Source organism: Aythya fuligula, chromosome 8 (assembly GCF_009819795.1).
Source record: "Aythya fuligula isolate bAytFul2 chromosome 8, bAytFul2.pri, whole genome shotgun sequence".
NCBI classification, from domain to species: domain Eukaryota; kingdom Metazoa; phylum Chordata; class Aves; order Anseriformes; family Anatidae; genus Aythya; species Aythya fuligula.
In genome coordinates, this window is record NC_045566.1 from 14,748,203 (window position 1) to 14,773,976 (window position 25,774).

General features: G+C 41.0%; 1 protein-coding gene across 1 annotated transcript; it reads right to left on the reverse strand.

Annotated features, from left to right (window-relative positions):
- Positions 1 to 274: 274 nt before the first annotated feature.
- LOC116492087 (vitellogenin-2-like) lies at positions 275 to 21,943 on the reverse strand. Its single transcript, XM_032192539.1, has 35 exons — positions 21,904 to 21,943; positions 21,534 to 21,554; positions 21,207 to 21,358; positions 19,372 to 19,623; positions 19,047 to 19,208; positions 18,784 to 18,932; positions 18,408 to 18,558; positions 18,122 to 18,279; positions 17,875 to 18,040; positions 17,237 to 17,362; positions 16,196 to 16,414; positions 15,567 to 15,784; positions 15,354 to 15,451; positions 14,798 to 14,922; positions 14,045 to 14,146; positions 13,308 to 13,427; positions 13,019 to 13,208; positions 12,589 to 12,682; positions 11,659 to 11,844; positions 11,295 to 11,439; positions 10,215 to 10,443; positions 9,952 to 10,127; positions 9,351 to 9,692; positions 8,949 to 8,996; positions 8,700 to 8,795; positions 8,194 to 8,406; positions 7,960 to 8,102; positions 6,365 to 6,503; positions 5,504 to 5,639; positions 4,523 to 4,709; positions 3,158 to 3,243; positions 2,583 to 2,680; positions 2,333 to 2,492; positions 1,046 to 1,207; positions 275 to 393 (listed from the first exon to the last, which is right to left on the reverse strand). The coding sequence occupies exons 1-35, from the start codon at positions 21,941 to 21,943 to the stop codon at positions 275 to 277; spliced, it is 5,208 nt and encodes a 1,735-aa protein (XP_032048430.1).
- Between the last annotated feature and the right edge of the window lie 3,831 nt (positions 21,944 to 25,774).

Consider the following 25,774-nt stretch of genomic DNA (forward strand, 5'->3'; position numbering starts at 1 on the left):
CCTCGCGTGGAAGTCCAAGTTCAGGGGAGCAGATGCACAGAGGGAAATAAGCTCGACGAAACGCTTTTAGAGAGAAATGGTTTATTGAGAGAGCCAACCCGCTTAAGGGAACCCAGAATTACTTCGGAGATCTCAAAATAACTGTGGGGAAAACAATTCTGTGAAGCAGGCACGGCCTTGGCCTCGCTGGGTTGCACAACCGTGTCCCCAGTTCCACAGCCTGTCAGCAATAACGCTGAAGTGCAGAGAGGCGTGAGTGCTGTGAAGTGGAGCATCATGCTGAGCACGACTGCTGTTCACAGGAACATGCCGTGTGAGCATCCACCGTGCTCACTACATCCTCAGACTTCTGGTCTAACCTCATCTGTGCCTCCTCTGGGTTGAGAGTGGAGTCTGTAAATGAGAAAAGAGGAAAAAGAAGCCACGTGACTAGTTTTTGTTTTTTATTACATTGAGGTACTGGCTCAGTGCTGGTATGATCAGCATCAACAGTTTTTCACATCAGCACGTGTGTGCAACAGGGCGTAACCCAAAGCCATATAAAAATTAATCACAAAACCATTATATAGGTACAACTCTTGGTGAAAACAGTAAGACATCTGAATCTAAGTGTTGAGGCTCGTTCTTGTGGGTTTAGTGTGTACCACTGTTGAACTGATGTAATTTTTAGAAAAGTTCACTTTTCCCATCATTCATATTTAGGTAGTGCGAACTCTAGCTATGATGCTTGCTAATATGGCTTATTTTCTGGTATGCAAAGTTATTAATATATTTCATCCTTTTTTTTTTTTCTTTTTTTTTTTTTTTTTAATTTACAGAAGAGGAAAAGGTGAAATGCAGTGTCCCTGCCTGAGAAAGAGCTTTTTTTCCTATGCTAGCATCCTAACAAGCAGAGCAACTTAAACAGACAGATGAAGCCTGGGCTGTAGCTCTGTGTCTCACTATGGAGAAGAGGAAAGAGTAAGAGTAGGGAGCTGCGTAAGAGTAAGAATCACAATCCAACATGCACCTTGCATTGTGCACAAGTACACTGTTTTAGACTCACCAGCTGGTACGCAGTGGAAACCCACAGAGATGGGAATGGTTCTGGTTGCTGAGCAGCCTTCTGCACAGTGTAAAACTGGCTCCATGGAAAAGCATTTTGAGACCTTTTTGTCAAATGCAACTGGCTTCTCAACTTTGACAAATCTATGCTGCAGCTTGCAAGCTATAAAAAAAATGAATTATTTTAAATAATCTATAGTTTATATAAATAACTTCTGAATTTAGTGCGTAGGATTAGCAACAACTAAGACCAATGGCCATACTGACAAACACAAGATACGTGAAACTAATCTCACTCAAGGGAGTGCTATTTTCTATCAAAGACTTGGACTGTAAGGCATTTGGAGAACAATCCCCAGGACGGAGGCATGTTAAGTCAGATCTAGGTTGGGCACAGGTGTGGAAATCCAAAAAGATACCTGTGCAACCCTTGCTCTGCTGGCACTCAAATTTACCCAAACTACAACAGCACTTCATTTTGGGTCAGTAGTGGCTCCTCTATATCCATATATCCACTTCTGCATCGCAGCCACCTTGCCATGGCTGAGCAGCTTAGGCCTTACGACTCTATGATCTGGGCTTCCCCTAGACCAGTCTCAGCAGGGGAGCTTGACCCTGAGAGCATGTTCCAGAATGCCACCCCTTGCCCATGAGTTGTGGTGCACCCTACCGTGTTCAGTTATGCTCATGTTGTTTTTATACAGGAGCTAAATGGTAAGAACAGTCATTCCCTGTCTGACAATTTCAGATTAATTCCATCTTCAGCCTGAGTAAATTAAAACATCTATTTCCCACATAAGTGCCCTCTGTTTTGTTAGCCAATGCTAGTTTTGTTGTTGTTGTTGTTTTGTTTTGTTTTGTTTTTGTTTTTGTTTTTCTTTCTGGGATTTAAAAGCCTGAAAACAACAGAATGGAAATAAAGCATGAAACTTTTAAGTACAAGATAAAATGTCTTTTGTTAACAGTTAAACTATCTACTTTTCATACTAAATTATCAGCTTGGGGAAATTTAGATTTATAATTTTATCTAGAATGCACAAACTTCAGGTAGTTAGGTAATGTATAAGAAGATGATATAAAAATGCAATAAAAACAGACTTTGCAGAGAACTACTAAACTCAGGAGAACGGACTGTGTTTCAGTCTAAGGAAATTAATCACAAAATAATGAACAATAATACGATCATTGTACAATTAATATAAATCAGATATGTAAATCTTATGACTATTCATGTGACTAATGAATAAGTCAAAGACAATGATACTAATATATGTTAGAATCCAAATACCTCCAGCACAAGCATCTTCTGAGACGATCCAAGACTGAGCAAAACTCACTGCATCTTTAGCTAAGTATCCACTGGGCGTTTGATATTCCCTTTCCTTCTCAGCATCATATTTTCCACAAATACCACATGTTTTCCCAGCCATCCAGAAAGCAACCCGAATCTTTATGGAAATAATAAATAAATAATAATTTTTAAAAAGCACTTAGATATTTTTTTTCTAAAAATAAAACCACGGGGAAAAAAATAATACCTCAAACCTATGTCCATCATAATACAGCTTATCTATACCATATTCAGGGGCTTTTAGTGACAAGCCTTCCTTTTCACTGCTGATCAGCATGCTTGCATCTGTAACAACAAAGCAAAAAGATACCTTTGCAAATGAGGTTATTGTTTTAGGGTCCAACCTGAACCCCTGTTAAATTCATGGAGACAATGCATACTGTGACGTATGGTGGAAATTAAAAGAAATGGTGGAAATGAGAAAAATCAGATCCCATCCTGCCTTGGACTAAGCCAAAGCCCTGTGACTAGCGTGGCCATGGCAGGGGAGACCTGTTTGCCTGTTCTGGGCGTCTCCATGGACAGCACAAGGTGCCTTAGCCCTGCATTATTTGGTTTGTGGACACACAAGATTGGCACCTCTTTCTTTGCTCAGCTTTCCTATCACCCCCATGAAAGCAACTATGAAGTTATATTAAAATCATCCAATTGTTTCTCATTTTAGGGTGATCTTCACCTTGAGAGGGATTTTCAGGATTATGTCCTTCTTCAAAAGAGCAGAAAAGATTAAGTGAAATAGAAAGATGAGTCTCCTACCAGAACTGGGTGTGTACGGAACATCTGTTGGGGTTTGAACACCATTAATCTTCAACTGGATGCGTCCATTGGAAACATACATGTCAACCTTACTTTAAGTAAAGGAAATGAGTATAAATAAATGTCCTTCTCACTATTCATATCACAGTTTCTAGTCCTGGTAGAACTGCAGGATGCTGATATCATTTTGTGAATAATTACCTGTTACCCTTTGGGAAGAAGATTAAAAGAGCCCAGAAAAGTGTGCCAGAAAAGGAGTACTCACAATACCCCTTTCCCCAGTTTTCTGAGCATCTTTGTGTCACAGTTCAAGCAGTAAGACACCAGGCTACAGAAACCCTTGCTACAAAACAATATAATTCCTCTTATATGTTCACATATATTCAAGGTGCTTTACATTTCAGAGGAAGATTGGGTTCTGTACAGCAGTTATGATCTCTTACAGCTTGAATAGCCTGTGTATTATTTTCTTGATAGCAGTGTTTGCTCTAATGAAGAAATATGACACATAAGCACTTCAAAAGCACATGAATGCTGTATTTAACAATGAGAAATGATACAGTGGCAAGGAATGTATCACGAAAGATATGGTCTATGAAATAACCATCCTTTAGTTCTTCCACAAAACAGGTGCAGGGAATACTAGTTTCTCTCTGTTTCTCTAAGATTATGGAACAGATGGGCACACAATCTTCAAAAATAAATAATTACTTGTAATGAAACCTTACATATCAAAGCCTATTTATGCACTTTGAAGAACATTCCCTACAATGATTTTGGTATGCATAATCCTATACTACTTAGAATATCAGACTATATTTTTAAAGAACCTATGGTTGCTCCAAGACGAAACAAAGCATGTCTTAAATTAGTTTCAAATAGATTTAGTACATCATGTACCAACTAAAGGATGACCTAAGAGAGTTCATCTAATCTGGGATAAGTAATTCCCTTTTTAGGTATGTCCACTTCTCAACATCTCTGCTGAGATGATTGCAGGTGCTAACTAGTCCTAATTATGAGTTTAGCATAGGAGGTCAGACTAAATTATTACAGTAGTCCCTTTTGGATTTATAGTATATGTTTCTACCTAATTACTGAGAACTAAAATGAGACGGTTAAATGCTTACAAATTAATGAAGAGTTTCAGGCAGTAAAGACTTTAGGTTACTGTGAACCTCAGATGTATTTCAGAAATAAAGGACTTCTCAAAGGCAAAGACCCAAATCTCAGTGTCATTCCTAGAAATCTTTCCATTGATGTCAGTAACTTTTCCATGAGTCTTATGAAGTACCACTCTGCTCTTACAGTCTGGTCTTCACATTTATATCAGCTTGACATCTATCTGTCATTATGTTTGCAATTACTTACTGACTGGCGAGTCTGACATTTATTGCCATAAGGTCAGCAGCTTCTTCAAGTCTTTTCATCATAACCAGGAATTTGAGTTCTGGACTACAATCCTGTGCCAAGATGTGGAAGCAATTCACAGGCATTGAATAGTTAAACTCAACTCCATTGAAGGTTGTGATCACATTTTGGGAGACTGAACAATGAGCTGAAAAAAAATAAGTTGAAAGTAAACCTTTTATACTTCAAGACAGTTACTCTATTTTAAGTGGGAAGGGGAAAATGAAACAAGTAAAATTCTCCTTTTTTCACTGTTATTGTATTTTGTTGGAAATCTTACCAGTTCCAATTAGAAATTATTTTACAACAATTTTAATTAACAGACAGATGTTTAATTAATATTGCGTTTTTAGCAAAGAAATATGAAATGCAAAGAAATATACATAGGCATGATATTAGACCACTGATTTCAGGCAAAATGTGTCTCCTTATCCCAGAATTACATAAAGCCTTTCCACTAATAATTTAACCTAAGTATCTTATGATTATGTCTTAATACAGCAAGAATGAATAAATAAACCTTTCAAATCAGGTGCAATGGGAAATTAATGCGTATATTTTTTAAGCTGTTTCAGCTTCTTTGTAGCAGTACAATTCAAGCAGAACACCACAAACCTGAGGTCACTTAAGTGTCCTTCTCATAAATTTTGTATTGCTTTTTTTTCTCCTGGAGCAGTCTCTGCAATGAAGTTCAAATGGATATACTGGGGGAGAGCATATGTCTGAATCACTGTTTGTCGTGGTACTTAATGTTGCTAACATGCTTCATTTCCTTACATCTTTGCAGCCTCAAAGATTTTCATTACTGACAGGTTTACTTCTATGTGAAGTCCAACTGATTTTTCAAGTGAGCATAAAACACTTTTAAGTTACTTTAAAAATATGAGTCATATTTACAAAAATCTGCAAAGTAGGTACTTCTGCACGTAGTTAATTGCTGACCTTTAAGGTTTTCGATGATTGAAAAGGTTGTTTGAGAAAAGATGTCCCAGTCAGGAGATGGTAGCACTGAAGTCAGAGTACCTGGACTTGAAGGGAATGGCAGGGGAAGCCTGATGGCTCTATTGTAAATTGTGAGCTGAAAATGAGTCAGAAAACAAACATGAACATAAATGCCAAATACAGTGTGGAGATGTTGTAGCATTTTCCTATAACATTCAAAGAGGCCTGTATTGACTGAAATCTAAATTAGACTCTAGATTTAGGTCAAACCTAAAAATAAATTAAGTCTTTTATCTACAGAATGAAAGAGGTCTACAATTTGACACATCTGCAATCTACAGAATAGCAATATTATCAAATAAGTTTGATATTTGCGAATTCACATTTTTTTCCTGAGCTGTACATACCACTTGCTCACAGTACAAACAGCTTGCTTACTTGAGATGCTCATCCTTTTCTTGCCTGTATGCTGAGGGCTAATATTTATCCATCATGATTCCCTACGGCCTGGTATTATTATCTCTTCCAAGACATAGCAAAACCTATCACCTCCCTGAAGATTTTTGGAGGAGTGGTCTTTTTAATCAATAATTACTTATGTGTTATCAATCATGATTGTTGTATTACAACCTCTTTTTTATTTCAAGTGTCAACACGCTACATGAGAAAGAAATATGCTGTAAGATATTCTCATAACAGAATCAACTATGTGAACACAAGGCCCTTGTGACGGGGGAACTTCCTTATGGTTTAATAGAATAAAAATTAAATAAAAAAAAAAAAGTGGGATAAAAAACACTATTAATCTTCAATTTCATACATATGTATTGCTCCAGAATAAAAGATAGTGGAAATATTTACCTCAGGTAGCCTGAGGACCACATCGCAGGTTCTTGGAGATGTCAGAGCCATAACCATGGTTGTCTGGCGAGAAGGACCACGCTGTTGCCTTTGGGAGTACCCAAGCATATATGCAGCCCCTGGAAGATATCTGTAGAACCTGAAAAACAAAGTAACTGATCAAAACCATCTATCTCTGAAATTTTTTTTTCAACATTTGTTCCGGCTGAAGCACCCCCATAAAGCAATATGCACTCTCTGTTAGATAGATGTTTTATAGTAGGGTTTGTAACTTGGTGTTGTCTATGGGAAGAGGAACAGGCAGATTTTAACAGTGTTAATGGGTGAAACAGTCTTCAGCAGACTGGATAGCAGCATGACCTGAGAAGAAAAGTATAACCACCTTTTTCTAAAGACATTCAGAGTTAAAAAATAGGCAGCGATTACATAAAAACTAAAATACAAAATTACCAAAAAATAGATGACTTTTTATTAATGTTTCAGTCCTTCAATACACATTTTTAGCAAGGATCCATTGTATCCAAGGATTTTGTTTTAGCAAGGATCCATTGCCCACTAAGATTGTCAATGAGGTGACAGAGGAGCCTCTATGATCAGGTTCCATTACAAAGTCTTTGTATTTAAATAGAGAAATACAGAAAGAAATATATATATAGATAGATAGACAGATAAATCATAATATATATATATATATATATATATATATAAAGGCATAGTCTTAAAGAAGAACAAAGCTGAATTCTGTAGCTTTGTTCCGGGATAGTCAATTCGATGGTTTCATCCAGTATAATAAGGGGACATCAAGGTAATACAATCCCATATAAAAATTAAATGCCTGCTCTCCAGCAGACATTTGTTAATCAAATCACTTGTATCCCTTTAAACATGAAAGCCTGAGCTGTATCTATAACTGAGGTGTCAATATTTTGGTATTGCTGTGAAGAAAAAAAATAAAAGAGGCTTAGATACAGGTCTCAGTGCTTTTGTGGGTAAATGCATGTACAAGTACAATGAATGAATTAATACAATGATAATATATAGAATATGGATATATATGTGGATAGTTGTGTATATGAACTGAATACAGAAGTTAGTTTTCTTATACTAAGCATCATGCAACATTTGCTGTTTAGTGTTCAATAAATCTTGCGGAAGTATTCACATCATCTTCTTCAGATGCCAGAGGTAAGGTGCCCGCATTAGGAAATAACTCTCTTAAGGCACCCTGTACAGTCAAAAAGAGACAGACTCCTTCAGAGAACTAAGTTTAGGCTTCTACTTAGAGCCTCCAGGGATTAGGAAGCATCAGGAGACCAAGTTCCTAATTCAGGCACTTTAAATTAAAAGCTTACAATAAATTATGTCAATCCTGACATCCACTTTATTTCAAGCAGTTTTCCTGCAAACAGAAATGCACTAAATTTTGAGGAAATGAATGCACAGAAAAAAAAAAAAAAAGAGACTGAAAAAAATAATCTGACGTAAAATTTTGTTGATGAGGGGAAATTCTTCTGGATCAGAAACTGCAGAACTGAATCTAATTATCTGAAGCATTGACATGGGTGACTTTTTCAAAAACTGAAGTATAATCTCACCATCTTGCAGTTCTTCGGACACTTGAAGGTACTTTTGGCCACACCAGCTTCATCTGCATAGCTGGATGAGAAGCAAACTTCCCTGTTGCAATTTGAGTAGCAATGTGGTAGTCCTGGCAATCTGTACCCCATTTAAGGGAACCCTAGTAGAAGGGAATACATATTTTTTTGTACAAAGCATAGTAACACTGTTATATTTCATTTGCATTTGAACTGATCACATTTTAAACTCACCGAAGCTTTATGGGAATTTATTACTGAAGCATCAGCACAGAGTTTCCATCTATTTGATTCTGTGATGCTTGAAACAAAAATCTGTATCCTGAATCTGACAGGCTGTCTGTCAGCATACAGTACGAGCTGGAATCCTGTCGGCTGCTCGTTTCTTCTGATGGCACGAAGAATTGCAGCCAGTATTGGTGGCTTGCTGTCTCCCAAGAATTTAGGCTGAAGTCAGTAGGGAGGAAATAGAGACCAAAGTCAAAGCATTAGAATTACTGTATAAGAACAGAAATAAAAAGTATTTGTAAAGGAAAAGCTTCATTCAAGTCTTTTTATATAAAGTACATGACAGTGTCATAGATCATCACTCTAGCTATTCAGTGCATGTGTGGTTTTGCCAGTCTTTCAAGGGAGTGCTCTTACAACCTTTGTAAGTACCACAGTAATGTTATTATAAACATGCATTCATTCGAAATCCATGGTAAATGTTTTTTTTTCTTGTGTATGAAGACACTCACCTGAGACATAGCTGTAGAGATGCCTTCATCACTAACTGAAGAAGAAGAGGAGCTGCTGCTGCTGCTGCTGCTATTCAGAACTTCCCTTTGTGAGTCCTGCAACAACAGAAAGTCACTCTGAAGCAAGTTGTTTACCATTGTAATTAATCACAGAACTAATTTTTCATATTTTTATTTTGATTGAACTAAGTTCCAGTCAAGCTAGTGAGAGCAATTATAGGCCCCCCACAGCATAAGCAGAAAATGTACCTGTTCATCTGCTGGCTTGAACCAAAACTGGTAAATGGGTAGATATGCCTGTGAAGATAGACAGTATGTAAGAAGATCCAAGAGAAGAAAAACAACTAACTTTTGACAAATGCTTTAATAAGTTCAGTATTGAATATGGAAAAAAAAAAAAGGTGAAACAAGATGCAAATGTTTAAACGTTTTAAACTGAAACCTTCTGGAATATGAAATTCTGAACTGAAATGCTTCAGAGAACCAGAGGTTAAAAACAGGAAAGAGCTCTGCTAGGTTACCTCATCCATGCTGCAACAAACAGTCTGTTTTCTCTTTCTTCGGTACCTGCCCATTGGGCACAATTTCCTGATTTCTAGTACAAAAACATTCACTAGAAGAAGTATAAAGAATCCAGTCAGGGTGAATTACCTGTTGGTTGGGATATTCACTGTCCCCACTACAGTGCTTGTCTCCAGAGCTGTTCTCCCTGCTGCTGCTGCAGATTGTACTGCTGTCAGAGCCTGCACTGCTGCTGCTGCTGCTGCTACTGCCCTTGCTGCTCCTGCTGCTGCTGCCATGCTTCTTCCCAAATTGCCTTATTTCTTCATTCTCATGTTTATCTTCAGGCTCATTACCATCAGCAGAGGAAGCAGTGGAAGAAGAAGACGAACTGGAGAGGGGGTTTGCACTGGGCTCTACCCAGAGGTCTGTAACAGCAGTCTTTACTTTGCTGTGAATCTGTTTCTTATGGTGCCGTGTCTTATTTGCAACCTCCAAAACAGTTCAAAGAGTTATGAATTTACAGCTCTGTAACATTTCTCTAGATGTCAGACAAGCAGCTTACCACAGCTTTTCAAGGAAATAGCACTTCCTTGCCTCCCACACTTCAGAAGCTGCATCAGAACTCACCAAGACCCACCCCTCCCAAACAAAAATCCTTGCTTTCCCATGCCAGTTTTCCACATTGGACTTCAAACCCTTGGTTTTGTTCATGGGAAAATATTCCCCCATCCAATGCTCAATCTCTTACCTTGAACACATTTTCAATGCCTAGGATCTTCTTCAGTTTAGCTTTAATGTTCTCATACAGAGATGTCTCCTCCTCTTCTTTAGACCCTGAACTTGCTACATTGATTATTTTGGAAGCAGCTTTGGGCCCAACCTGAATCTCCAGCTGTATTTTTTCAATATCAGCATCTGTATGAACTAGAGTCAAGATACTTTTAGTTCAGTACAGTGCCACATGAGCATCATTCACAGAGATTGAAAAAAAGATTTCTTTCATTACTGTACCTGGCTTCAAAACTATCTTGGCTTCAAGTTCTCCAACTAATTTATGCAGATAAGTATTTCTTAAGAAAGCAGAATTTCGGGACTTTAGGCTGAGACAAGCAGAACATCCCAAACTGGATAATTCTCTACAGAAAACACGTGCATAAGATCTTTGTCCTACACTGTGGCGATGTTCCTCTTCTGAGGCTTGCTGGTGTCCCTTGGATATCACACTAGGGATATGTCTTTGCTGTATTAAACAAAAATATGGTAAATGAAAATACTAAAAAAAAAGAAAAAAGAAAAAAGAAAAAAAAAAAGAAAAAAAAAAAAGTCACAGCCCATAAAATCTTTGCTGTATTCCTATTAATTATGAGAATGATGACAGTCCTGGCTAAGAAAGGAAGCACTGCTTAAAATTAGAAATTCAAGCACTGGAAGAAGTGGGATTTTTTCCAAAGTGCTCTGTGGAAGAGGTCAGGTCTCCTAGCCAGCCTTTCCCAGGAGGTGTTTCACAAACAAACTTCCCAATGAGAACCTCCAGGACTCTTTAGAGGTGCTATTTCTCTGAACCAGTTTGGGGATACTATTCCTCAGCTGTATTTGCAGTTAGTATATCCTTTCCATGCCAGCAGTAGGCCTCAGAAGCTGAAGAGCACATCGGAGAATGGGCAGACCCCTGCAGGGATTCCCTTGGAAATCCCTGGAATCCTTGGAAACTGGATATACAGTTTGTTTCCCAATAAAGGATGCCTGAGCCATCCTTTCCAGACTGCTTTGGCTCTGAAAAACAGGGTACTGTACAAAGGACGTGGCTTTCACACCCCCTCCCCATGACTATGAAGCAAAAGGAAGACATGCTGTCAGAGCAACCTGTCTGCATGAGATGACAAGAGCCAGCAGGCCCTGAATGAAAGTGGCTTGAACATATTGAGACTTATTGTTAGGCCTGGTTTGGGATACAACAGGCACCTGCTGTGTCTCACAGTTTCCTTGTTTGTGATCTGATTAGGCAGCTGCTGTGTTGGGGGTGCTCAGCCCCAGTGAGATCTGTTCTGTTCTCTACCTGCCTGCAGTGAAGGCGATGTGAGGCCTCATTACCTTCCAGCTTTCAGCTCTTGAAGATATTTCTGATGACTGAAACTTCTGATTGAAGATACTTGTTATTTCTCCTTCGGGGAGAATATGGGTCTTCTTTTCAGAATCTACTTCTTCCATGTTTCTTGAAATAGCATAAGCTTCACTCCTGTGGAGGTGACAAATGGCAAACAAGTAACATCTGATTTTGCTTAACCCCAATTGTCTTTAATACCAGAGAGCTACGGGCAATACAAAAGAGAATATTAAGCTTCATATGGCTACCAAACTACAGCAGAGCCTGACAAGAGTTGTAGGCTCATGATCTTATAACAGGGAGCTCACAATCAGTAACAAATAACAAGTGAAATGTGGCTAACTTCTGTACCTTACAGCTGCAAGCTCAACCTCCTGGTGGCAAGGAAGGGTTTCAATCTTCAAATTTTTCTCTTTCATATTAACCGTGGCATCAAATTTCATTGTAGTGTTGGCACTGAACTCTGCGTGAAATTCAAGACCACTCTGAAAGTATTGCATATTAATCCCCATTGTTGCAATCATATGGAAATATACTCTGAAAGAGTGAAAATAAAAACATGCAATTACAAAGTACAAATTAACATGCATGTACTTATCTTTGAAAGGCAGAATTGCATTTTCTTAGTGTTCCGTTTATTTTAAAAACCACTACTAACAGCTTAAAAAGATATGTAACAGGATAAAAAAGCTAAAGTGCCACTGAAAAAAATGAAGGGATTTATCTGATAAAACTTGCATGGATCCTCTCGCAGCCTAATCACTGATACATTGCTTGATAATAAGCTAATGTCAGAATCTTCCTATAGCTTCAGATTTTGTCTATTTTTTTCACTATTTTTATTATTATCATTATTATATCATATCATATATCATTATTATGTTATTATCATCATTATTGTTATTAGTGATGTTGCTTTTGTGGATCCACAAGTGTTTTCCTTTTCTGCCTGAAATCCCCCCAGCTTGTGCCTTCTGAAAAACTTTCTCATATGTAATCAAAAATGCCTTCACAGCTTAGTAGCTTTAGTCACTGAGCAGGTAGAAACGTGAGCATTTTCAGCAATGGCAGAACATCGCCACATTTCTCTTTGATTCAGTGCACTGTGCTAGGCTTGCATGGTCTGAAAGCATCACATGATTGTCTTACTTTCTTACAGATTCACTGCTCGAGACTAGCACAGTCATCCCAAATCTGGGACAAATAAGATATTTAATATAACTATTTCAAATATAAATATAAACGAAGGTGTGTGTATATATGAAAATATATCATTTTTACTTTGGTTGGATATCGGCATGAATATCTGTGTTGGTTTCCAACAACTGTGATGGTCTAAAATTGTCAGATAATGGTGGTGACAGCTGAATATCAACTGCAAGAGACAGAGAGAAATTATATGAACAAGGCAAAAAAATAAAAATGCTGGGGATACTATTTTTTCAATAAGCATAGTAGTTAATGCATGGGCATCGCTTTTACATTTTGAAATACTTCACAGGATTACTTCATGATTATTACTCTGAAACAGTTACAGAAGTATGTCCCAGATGAAACACTGTGATTACTTATCTGCCCCTGTGGAGGTGTCTGGACAGTGTTTCCCCATTACAGAGTATTTTTTGAGACTACAGAGGGATTTACTTTCAGCAGAGGGATTGGAACCACAATTATTGTGAGGAAATTGCTCAATAAGGTGTCCCAAGCTCACCATAGGCCGCAGCCTGGGCCAGCATGGTGCCGCTCAGGCTGAGCTCCAGTGGCATGCCAACCACTGTGGGGACAACGTGCCGCAGCTCAGCCACCATCACCGGCAGGGTCCATTGGCCTGAAATGCCTCGCTGGACCTCTTCCACTGCTTTTTTCACCACTGGCTGCCAGTTTGATGATCCAGTCAGACTCTGAATACAGAGAAATTGGTTAAATAATCAGGGAAGATGAGATGGAAAGGGAAAATTATTCTGCATCACAAACAAAAAAGGCAACAGCCTTGTCAGTACCATTATGGTCTGCTGAATGACTTTGTTATCAATGTCAACAAAGGCAATCTCCTGTCCCAATATTTTGATGTAAGTGGACACCAGAGGGTCTTCTGGAGGCAATTCTTTCCATCCCAGAAACTGCAGTGTTAAGGAGGAGAAAGGGAAGAAGCAGATACATTTTCTTAAAATACATTATTGTATTAACAAAATGTAGATCACATTTGAAGGATGCTAACTATGGTTCCTTAGCCAAAAAAAGTAGTACACATCTTACAAGTCTGAACTGATGTGGCCTTCCTTATGTTGCATAACTGACTTCAGTGGGAGTTTCCCCACATAAGGATGAAGTAAGGACTCTGTAATTTTTGCTGCTCTAAGTAGTGGGTGGCACCCAAGGGCTCATGAACAAAAGTCTTATTCAATAACCATTTTAAGAGAGAAGAGCAACCACTTACTATGTTTTAACATACACTTTAAAACAGATGAATTTTGGCTACCAGCATCATCATCATCTTTTGTACTGTACATTAAGGGCAGCTTTGCGTGGTGTGCTGACACATGGTCAGTGAAAAAAATGGTATTTGTTCACAGTCTAAGTACAATATAAGTAAGAACATCTTTCTGTGACCAAACAGGATGGCCGACTCCTTTCTCACTGGAACATCAAAGGGATGGCTAGGAGGGTAGCTGATGCAACCCTGGGCTGGTGGGAACTACATATTGCAAACAAATCAGGAAGGTGCATAAAGACGTACCGTTTTACCGAGTTCCTTCAGTGTCTTGTATGTGTCATATTCAGCAAAGGGAATATTCTGCTGCCTGATAATATTGATTAGGCTTTGTGATCGTAGAGCCACCTGTAGGAAACAGCATTGAACATCACAGCCCAAATGCCAGAGAGCGCAGGTATACCTTTCTCATACCTTTCTACCAGGTATTACACTCACGGAGGCCACTCTAAATACATACTTCATGAAGCCATAGCACTTATAAGGCAGATGACTGGAGGCTATGACTGCAGATGCTGAGGATGTGCTGAGCTTTGAACTAGTCAGCAGGGATAATTTTAGGGCAGCTCAAAGATCAGCCCCGGCTGCAAAGCTTGCCCAAGAAGCTGAGTAAATGCCTGCATGCTGTTACATGGAGTTTCAATCTGCTGGGGCTGTACTGCTGGCTGAAGTTTAATTTCAGCTGCTTATTCCCTGTACTTAGGCAAAATGCCCCACACATCATGTGACGTTAGTTAGGCAGACAAATGCTCTGCTATGTAAGCTTTCCTTTGCTCTCTTAGATTTTCATGCCTATACTGAATGTTTTCATTGCTAAATCTACATGTCAAAAAGCCCAAATACAAGTAAAATCATAACCATTATCTAAATTTTCCCTTCCACTCCAGTCCTTACAGACAGAGATAGAGGCAAACACTACATTGCAGTCCAAGTGGCTTAACAAGTAATGCTATGTGTAGCTAGGTTGTATCTATCTGGTTGTTTTCATGAAATACTTACCTCTATAATGTCTGTTGCAGTATTTGCATAATATCCTCTTACTTTTGTGATTATATCAGATGGAAACATAGTGTTGGGACTGTTCATTAGATAGACCCTCCAAATTGCACCAGCCTTATACACATCTATAACAGGAACAAAAAGCAGCAGAGATTTTTCTTAGGGTCTCCGAGGTGACTGGTGCCTGTAAGTTACCTTAGGTGCATGCTTTACTAGATCTCAAATGATTCTGTCAGTATTCAGCCCCGTAGGTCCTCAAGCTTGTAACCCCAAGAGGGAATCTTTGTTCTAGGGCAGAGTCAACAGGATCACAGTGACTGAAGAAGGAGGCCTAAATCCATGTGCAGATAAGACACCTCTTTCCCCAGTAGATACCCAAAGAGTAGTAGAACACCTTCAGGGGATTTTGCATTTCAAGAGACTCTTGTGCTTTATTCTGTTTCAGGAGTGCACTAAGCCCACAGCCCATGACAGGATTTTGTGTGGAAATTGTGGAACACAATAGATGCCTTCAGATAAGCAAGCCAAAGCAGGGAACATGGCATCTGGTACTCACGGGAATAACCACCAGCATGAATGACCTTGCTGTAACGATAGCTCAGCCTGTCAAGTCTGGGGCTCAGTAGTTTAATGGCAATGTTGCACGCAGCAGATCTGAGTAATAAAGAGTTAAAATCATATGAAGGTAGTCAACTGTGACCAATTTCTTAGAAAACTGCAAGAAAAATCACCACTTGCAACTAAAAAATGTACTTTTTTCTTTACTTACAGATTGTAGAGCTGTGGGATCCTGCCTACTGCCAAAGCCTTCATGTGTGAGTACGTGAAGCTGGCTACTTGTAGGCTGGTCTCCGACAGCAGCGAGGTGGCCATAGCTGCTACAATTGGAAGAGCAGGCTTTGTTTCAAAGAGGACAACACAAGCCATCATGCGGACATTAGGAGCAAGTGTATTGTCCATAAAGATCTGGAGAGAGATCTCCCTTACCTGGAGGAGGAAGATACAACCTATGAATACCACATAACTCCTTGGGAAGAAATATTTTTTAAACTGTGCATGTCTGATGTGCTGTGAACAGAGAACAAAACCCGGAACAGAGACTTGAGCATGGGGCCTGTCACTGGAAATGAAGATGCTGCTGGCTGCACAGCGAACAGGGATGGAAGAAACAGCCATTAGTAAGGCGCCCAACATTACCGCAACTGAAGCAGTCTCTTTCCCAGAATGTCAGCCAGGATAGGGTGATGTCAGGAATTCACAACATAGGAAAAGACAAGACCTGTAACTATATCTGCCCAGAGTTGCTAACATTACCTGATGGCTTTATTATCCCTGCATTGCTAAGTCAACCCAAATTACACCCTATAAAATATTTTTCTAAATAATAATTTCAGTTACTTTTGCAGGGTCTTTTCTGGCAATTTTCCTCAAGGCCAGTACGGCATCAGCATGAATTCTGCTTGGTAATGAAGTAGCAGCAGGTGAAAATGTTGGCAAAAACTTCAGGATGCGTTTGATACTGGCCGGCTCTCCTGCATTGCCTATAGCTTTCAGGGCCAAGGCCATGTCTTCAGCATGGCTTCTGCTGACAGCTTCAGCAGCAAGGTCATGGAGTGGCTGAAAACACATCAGACAGTGGTTAATCATGTCAGGCAGCAATCTTGTAATAGCGTATAAAAATACTCATTTCCAAAGCAAATAAAACAACTACTGGTGCAAAGCCCTGAGTAAAGATGTTCAGATTTTTCTCCCAGGAAGAATCTCACCATCATTATCAGGACATCATTAACACAGAACATACGCACAAACTTCATTTTCTCCTTGCAGTGTTGTAACTGAGAGTAATTTGTCCCTAAGCCTGACCTTTGTTTCAGTCTTTTTTTGGAAGATTTAAACCCATTCCAAGCAGCAGCAGGCTGTCTCAGAACTGTAGTCCTGCTGACTAAGGAACCTGAGCTGCATAGTCCAAGGACAACGACCTGAATATTTCTGATGGTGATATGCAAGTATGTAGCAGGGCCTCTTTGGAAGCCCTAATCTATGACATATCTAGACATATCTTTGCTTATATTCACACTTCAATGCCTTTTTAATACGTATTTTTAAGTTTGATCTACCTAATGTAAAAGTAGAGAGAAGAATCATAATTATTTTGCTTTAATCCTGAATTGTCATACATAAATTCCAAGTTGTTTACGGCACTTGTCATACCCACAGGCTTCTACCACTTACATTTGAAATTCTGAACTGTTAAGACCAGATTTTTCAAAGGCATCAGCTCAGCATTTCATTTTATCTTAGCAATTTTGCAGGTGATCACAGCTAAGAGTGAGGCATGTAAACACCTAGTTACCTAATTGCCAGCATTGTGAGAGGTAAATTAGAGTCATTAAAATAATTTCTTCACCCCTTATGAAATAAGAAATGAGAGTCACCTACCTGAAGAAGTTCATTAGGACAAAATGAAGGCTGAGCACAGTATTTATTTACCATGCTACCATACCCCAGGTAAACAAGTATTCGAAGCATTGGTGCTTTCTGAATTTGGGGACAGGTCAGAAAAGACTGCAGAAGAAAGAACCAGAGTCGTAAATGTTTCAACTTATTAGAGATGGTATTTAGTGAAAACTTATCTTATATCTGAAAAGCAAATAGACAAAATTGCGTTGGATTTTTTCTAAATATTTTTAGAAGTTAAATAAAATGCTAGTGATTGAGGTAAAATTAAAGCAAATAGCATTGCTTCAGTTACAAGGTATGTACTTTATATTTTGGTTACACTGCATTATTTTCTACAGTTCCTCTTTTTTGTTGTTGTTTTTTATTTGTATTTGGCAAAAAGAAAACAGCAATTTCCCTGGAATCTGTGGGTTTTAACAGCATTAAATATCAAAGCCATTGAAAAATTTTTGGCAGCAAGTGTTTGGAAACATTTTCTAGACCATTCCCATGTTTGTTAATACTTTACATTTTACAAAATATCAAGGAAATATGTTGCATCATTTGATTGTAATCCTGTGAATTCACCTTCAGAAATGAATGACAGGGTAAGAGAAGGAAGAATTATCTGTACTCACTGAGGCAACTTCTAGGGTTTGCTTGTTGGGCATAACGAAATGGAAGGCAAGAGGGAGAACAACAGGTGCTTCCCAGATGTTCAGCTTCTTATCATGGATTTTTTGTTTAAGGAACTGGAATGTGTCAGTAGCTCCAGCAGCACAGACAGCACTCAGGAACCAGTGCCTGCCAGGGAGGGGAGGACAATTACCCCCATTGCCCAGTGCTCCTCTGGTGGGAAATCCTGGCTGACAGCAGTACAGTTACCTGTATGGAGGTTCACTGGCAAACTGCTCCCACAAAGAGTTGATTTGATCAAGGGTCACTAGACGGAACAGCTGAACCATTTGTAAGAACTTGGCTGAAGATTCTTTAGTGTCTCCTTCCTCATTATTCTTAACTAATTGTCGCAGAGTTTCTGTTAACTGTAGGGAAAAAAAAAAAAAAAAAAAAAAAAAACATAAAGTTGAAAGGTGCCATGTCTAAAATAATATTGTGATGACTTGTTAACCTTATAAATAATGAAAAGGAATGAAGAATAAGCTTCCAATACCTGCCCATCTGCATTTTTTATCCTTATGAGAGGAATTGGCATCTGGAGCAGCTCTTCTGAGAAATGATAACGGAGACTTCCCTGGTTTTGCAGTTGAGCTTCTGGTACATTTATGGGAGTGCTTTTGATGTCGACCAAAACCAGTGCTTGTCTTCAAGAGAAAGAAAAAAATGCTTCAGTAGCATTGTACATGAGAGTTGGGCACGTACAGCTGCTGGGGCAGATTGAGGGGTGCCCAGCAGGGAGCTGCACTGACCACACATAGATTACACACTTCTCAGGTTTGCGCATTGCTTAGGATTAACTGAAAATGTTATAGGACTGGCAAGAGCTTTCATTATAGTGTTGCCACACTACCAACATGCACAGCACCTACCTTGCCTCCATGCCTGCTGTGCCATCAGGCTCATTGAACGGAGAAACCTGGTACACTTGCTCCGACGTAGCAAATGTTATCAAAACCCCGCTGTCATCATACTTCATCTTGTAAGTGGACATCACCGTGCCCTTCACATTTCTGACTTTCTAAAATTGCAAAGAGACCCACTCATAAATGTGAACAGGAACCAGTTAATTTATCACAGACAAGCCAAATTCCCTGCTGGTGCCAGCGCAAAGGAGGATTCATGCTGGTCCTACCAGGGGGCAGGTGGGACAGGGGCGGATGTAAGCCATGCCCGTGTTCTTCACTGCTCTGTCCTGGCAGTCAGTCAGGTCCTTGCTTTTGGAAATGGTGGCACGGTTATTCTTGCTGTCGTCCTGGATAACGTATCTGGTTTGGCAGATGCCTTCAATCCCAGCCTGTGTGTTGATTAAACACAATGAACTTTTCGCTGGAAATGGCCTTTCATTACAGCAATAAATTGGTCAATGAAAATTGCCTGGAAAGCATTATGTTCAGGCAAGCCTCTATGGAACAGTATAACGAGAATAAAAGTAAAGTCAGAATGGAAAAGAAACCAACCTCTTGTAGTTCATACACATTTTGTGACTTTTTGATCGTTATCTGCATCATGTTCAGAATCCCTCTCACTATGTTCGTGCACAGGACGGGGCAGTCTTCAGGGGCATAAATACTTCCCACCCTGCCCTCATTGTACTCGAACTTAAAGGCTTGGCTGAAACATGCAGCAATGGTCTCTGTGAGCTTTGAAGATGGAGTGAAGGAGTCAAGGGGCCATAAGCCGTGGTATTCCTCCAGCTTTGGCGATTGAACCTGTGAACAGAATTAGGAGAATATTCATCCTGTTCACCACAGTGCAGTAACGGGGAAACTGGACTTTTCTAGTCCACAGACAGACACAAGTCACTTGTTCAACACTGCAAGAAATGTTTTCCTCCTCAGACTCTTGTTTTGGGGCTAGGGCATGGCCTCAAAAATGCAATTTCCTTAAAGGATTTCTGCCAGGAAAGGGTCATGCAAAAGTTCAGCAAATGTGGTGAAGCTTGCAGGGTGAGTGAAACTGGCTGTCAACTGTCTGTATGGAAAGGATACTCACTTATTTTCCCCAAATTTTCAGTGTGATCTCCCTTCAGCCTGAAAATCAGCCAAGTTATCCGTCAAGCAGCCTACGTAGACTCACAGGGGCTGTGTTTGCTCCTGTCCAGCACATCCCAGAGCACCAAGGCTGCAGCACAGCTGATGGGGAGGCAGAGATGGCCACAGGACCTCACATTGCATGGGCCAGTGGGGCGAATGTCGCCTTCTTTGCAAGCGGCTGTCATTGCTTCCAGCTTATCAAGCTGTACAGCTTGCTTGCAAGTCCTTGACTGCTACCTAGTGGGAAATGTGTGCCTGCATGCACACACATAGTCACATATACATACACATGCCTCCCACCTTCCTCCATAAAAGTATGTGTTCCTGTGCAGAGGGAACTGGTTTTAGTGGCCCTGTTTTTTAATCAATGCAGCAACAGTGTCTTGCCTCCTTCTCAGAGTAAATCCTACTTGACTTTTGTCTGTAGTTGCTAAAGTCATAGCACTATCTGAGAGGTTACAACAATCATGCAGTTGCAGAATTGTATTATATTTGATAATAGGTGTTCCCTCTCACTGTTTCAGTAACTGCTTCAGTAATACAGCAGATTCAGTAAACTCCTAGGATGAATGCTGAGTGCCCTCTTACAGCTCTCCTCCCCGCCATGGTGGCATCCCTTTTCTATCGTCTTTTGTTCCATGCCAGTCTTTTAAGATGTTTGGTTTCATCTTTTCTATGTGTAACAGCACTTCCAGATCTGATATCATTATATCAAGTGAAAACATTACTGTTATCATTCTTCACATTTGAATTAATGCCTATGTGAAGAATATCAAAAGGAAGATAATGGAGACAGACTTGAATTTCCCATGTGATGAAGGAATTTCAGCACTGAGCTTTTCTCAAGCCATGGACCAGGCTGAAACATTGATATTTCGTGCTTGAATTTGCATCATTTTCATACTCGAGTTTAGTGTTGCCTTACTTAAACTATCACGAGGACATTGCTTTAAAGCAGCTGCCTGCAATGTCTTTGCCTGGACCTGAACCTAAGGCAGATTTATCAAGAGGTGCAGGTGCTGATGGCCACAGAGCTTGGGCAGCTCTGGCTCCCGCCCATGGCACTGAAGGATGCGAGGGTGAACATCTCTGCCGGAGTCTGACATTGGACTTGCAGTCATCTCGGCACCAGGAAGGGTCCTAAGCTTTTGTGCCAGGTTTGCATCTTTTTCTTGTTTATTTTACCAACCTGGAGGTATGACCCAGACTTCTGCGTTATGTAGGCAGATGGATGGGTTCCCACGTCCCTTGCGACTTACCTGGAGAAGGTGGTCACTGCGGGACACGCGGCTGATCTGCAGCTTGCAGGTCAGCTTCACCCCTGCTATCACCAGCCCCCTGCCCTGCAGCCCATGCAGGATGAGTCCCTCATAGTCATACAGGTAGGTCTTGCCGGTATGAAAAATGGGCTCTATTAAATAATAAAAAACAGAAATGCCTCCTTTGTTGTGGTGCTACTCACAGGAACCGTCCCGGTAAAGAATAGTGAGGCTGGCTGCCCCAGCAGGCTGGGCACAAGCAGAGGGCACAGCAGGGCTGCCAGGGAGGCCAGCGTTGGAGCCGCTGGCTGGTGGGAGCACACTTACCAAGGTCACGCTTCTGAGCCCCTGCATGGGAGGAGAGAGAAGGATGCATGAGAAAACCCAAACTTCTGCAGAGACTACATTTATTATTCATTTACTGAGTGTGCCAATGGCTGGCAGACAGAGAGTAATGCACTCCTGGGGCAAACCTCACATACTGTGGGACAGCAAGCTTGCCCCAGCCCCCCTCACTGGCTGCTGTTTGCTTTTCCCCTGCTCCTACACTTAGGCACAGAAATCTAACAGTTTACAGCCAAACTCATTAAAAGGCTTCAGCAGATTGTGCCATGAATGTCCCTGAAAGTCCCCGAGGAGATGCAGCTTCCTGAGGTGGCCATCACAGCTCAGAAGTGCCAGTAACGCTTAGACTTACCCACAAGGGCGAGCACCAGGGCCAGGATGAGTCCCTTCATGCTAAAAGTGACTGAATGACACAGGGCAAAATGTGCAGCTTTTATAGAAGAATTATTAACAGGCATGGGAAATTTTGTTGAGTTATCAATTTTTTATCAACCACTGTAACCCATCGAGGGTGAAGGGGTTGGGTACAAGGTGCCATCTGCTACTGCTGTGCCAAAATCATCACAGGCAATCTTGTTTTCACCTCACCACCTAAATGCTCTGAAAGTATGTTTTGGAACAGGTGCTTAAAAGTATTAAAATATCATTAAAACTAAATTATTTATTGTGTAAGAAAAAGTACTAATTATCCTTATTCACTGGAAGCATCTGGTGCTATTGCAGCCTGCGCTAACTTTGCCCAGGTTATCCTGACCTGAACATAAGGCACATATCTTATCTAACTGATAGTGCTTCAAAAGGATTGTGCAAAGCCCCGGGCAGGGCTCCTGTGACACCATGCTGATGCCCCCATGCCAGCTGTACCTGCTGTCACCCACAGCGCTGCCCTCTGAGGTTGGGGAACTCACCCAGCAACACAGACCTCGGTCACGAAGACCACAGCAAAAAGGGCTCACATTTCCCTCACCTGCCTTTTCTTACTAGGATATCACATCAGTGTCTTTGGCCAGTGTCGTTAGCCACAGATGGCTTTTGGTGAGGTGGGACATGGTGAGGCTGCCAGGCATTACGGACACAAACCTCTTGGGCTACAAAGATGTACAAAGTCCGGTTTGCCCAAACTCATTTCATATCAAGCAACAGGAGGCAGCAATCTCCCTCCAGGGTAGACCCCTTCTCCCACCAGTCAGTAGCCAGCCACCTGCTGCCATTTTCCCTGTCCCTTTCCTGCAACCCCACAGGTCCAAGAGGCTGCTTGTGGCTCCAGGACTTAACTGGGTCCCTCGGCTCCCAGACAGCCACCAGCACCACTCCCACCAGAGACCTGCAGGGAGTGGTGGCCCAGCAGCACCAGGACGGGGGTTTTCCCACTGGGGCTGCCCATGTGTAGCCAAACCTCTCTGGGGGTAGGGAACAGAGTTACTGCTTAATCACTGCCGAGGTCACAGGGCACTCAGCTCCACCAGCTTCTCATCAAAAGAACAGGGACTCCTAGCCAAGACAGTTTAGTTTTCTTAATTCTCTCCAGCTGATATTTTTATAATTGAGCAGCTGAGATGTAATTTATAATAGCTGACAAAGTGTGGATTTTGTTTCTAGATCAAGGATGGCAACTGTAGGATTAAAAAAAAAATATCTTACTTTCAAAATATTTTGAAATATAGCAAGTACTTCACCATGTTTTTACTGGTGCTATATTCTGGACCTGTTTGCTTTAATGTCATCCCTAGTAAAATTGATAGACTGACAGAAAAGCTAAGCCATTCATGCTATGAGCAACACTAGGGAGTTTTATCATGTCTTCTGAGATTTGGTGAATATAGCTAATGGATTTGAGTATGTAACTATTAGCAACTGGTGAGAGGTTCAAAAGCTAACATAATATAGCATATTTATATGCAGCTGCACAAGTTTGTTTTTTTTGTTTGTTTGTTTGTTTGTTTTTACAAAACACTATATCTGTAAAATAGCCATGTCTGGACTTCTGGGACTGCTGTGGTGCAGCAGTTCAAAGTGCGATGCAAAGGGAGTTTGCAATCAAATCCCTCCTAGCCTTGGATGCAGTTTCCAAATCCTATGGGGCCCCGACAGCAAGGAAAGCCTCTCTTAGCTACAGCTGAGTCCTTTGTCAGCAGGGCCCCTGCTCCCAGGAAGAGCCATTTACTTTTCATTTCTTTTTACCATCAGATTTGACCACTCCACCCCAGCATGCTGGGCAGCAAATGCTGCACATTGGGGCAGGATCATCTCTGCTGCTGCTCCACAGCCTGCTCATGAAGACTTCACCTTACCTCATCTTTGTAGAACCGAATCCTTTAAATTTTCTGGGCCATTTCTGCAGTCTGTCAAGTACAATTTCATCTCCCATTCTGTCCCCCAAACATATTCACACCCCTTCACAGTTCATATTTCTCCAGAAAAAATAGCCTGATTAAAAGGAGGGGGGGGGGGGAGGGGGGAAAGAAAAAAAGAAAAATGAAACAACACAACAAAACAAACAAACAAACAAACAAAAAGTAAGACAACTTTGAGGTAATGACCAATTTTGCTGTGCCCAGGAGTGGCCCTGGACAGCATTTCCCCAGAGCTCTGCTCGACGTCTGCAGTGTCAGGTAAAGAGACAGAGGCAGGACGAGGCCATGGCCTCCCACGAGCCATGCTCCATCCCTGGCTGGGAACCAGGGAGCCAGCCAGCCAGCCTGGTGCTGAGCCCCGGGTCCTGCTGGCTGTGGCCTTGGTCAAGTCCATGCTTCCACGAGTGTTACAAGCCTCAGTAAATCCTGCAGCTTGGAGGGAAGGCACCTCACAGCATTACTGCCACCGCCCATGAGTGACAACGTTTGAACTGTGTCTGCCTCTCATGCCTTTCAGTTTCCTTTCAGTTCTAACGACATTACCTTTCCAAACTATAAAATGCATACACATGCATACGCTTGAAGGTGCCAAAGCTGCAGGGGAAAGCAAAATGGCACAATTCTTACAGAACTTTCTCAGATCTTTTACCCAACAATCAACTCTATGCTCCACATGTTCACTGGTAAGCGCCATTTTGTCTTCATTGCTGCTGATTTTTTAAGAATTGAGTTACTTGCTCTCTTTTAGTTAATTTACTGAAGAGTTACATTTTTAACACCTCAGTAGGATCATATTCTGCTTTGCTTAACAGAGTTCAATGTAGAAGCAAATGTGGTCAGTTATAAAAATGGCTGGCTATGCACGTATGAATTGGGAGAACACTAATGAGTTAGGACTGATAAATATAAAAGGGAACAATGCTATTTCTATTGAAATAGTGCAATAATCCTGATGACTTAAGCTACTAAGGAGCTTACTGACATCAGTGGTTGTGTCTGCACTGCCTCTTGAGGTGGTTCTCTCACAGAAAACCCACCCAGTGTGCACATTCAGCCTGCCAGCACGGCCCCAGGGTCACACATGAAACACTAACCTGGGACATAGGGCTGGAAGCCCCCAGGCACCCTCTGGCACTCAGGACAGAGGAGCACGTCTGTCCCCGTGACCACGCAAACCTGCTGAGGGTGGGCATCACACCCAGGGGCTGTTTGGAGACCCCCTGATTTGTACCAGCTTCTGTGTGGGGAGTCTCAGGAACATATGGTACTCTTGCTTCCCTCAGGGCAGCCTTGTCCAGAGGCCTGAGGTTCAGGCTTATTCCCTGATCCTGCTGTTCCCTATGGCAGCACTGGCTCATCACCTCGTTATTGTGGAGCACCACATTGTGCTGCTGCAGCAGAGGATGCTGCATCACTCAGAGCTGATCAGTTCCCGCTGTGGTGCACACCAGAGAAGAAAGCAGTGGGGGAAACAAGCAGGAGCCTGGCATGCAGCTTCTGCTGCTCAACCTAACACATACCCCGGTGGGGCAAGACACAGACACTTGCCTGATGCATGTCTACACAGATGGCTGTCACAGACTCAAGAAGTCTACAAAATGCAGGTCAAAGAGAAGCAATGTGGATTTCCTCTTTCTACATCCAGTGAAATAAAAAAGCCTTCATCAATCTTTCCATGCACGTATTTATTACGAAATCAGATATTTATAAGCAATTAGAACCGCTTCTACAATAATAAAGTTTAATACTTTAAATTACTTAGGAAAATTCCACACATCTTTAAGTATTTAATTTAGTATTTCTATTGTTTCTTAAGACAAGTCTTCTTAGACCACACAGTAAGAACATTAACATGTTTCTGTTTTCTCC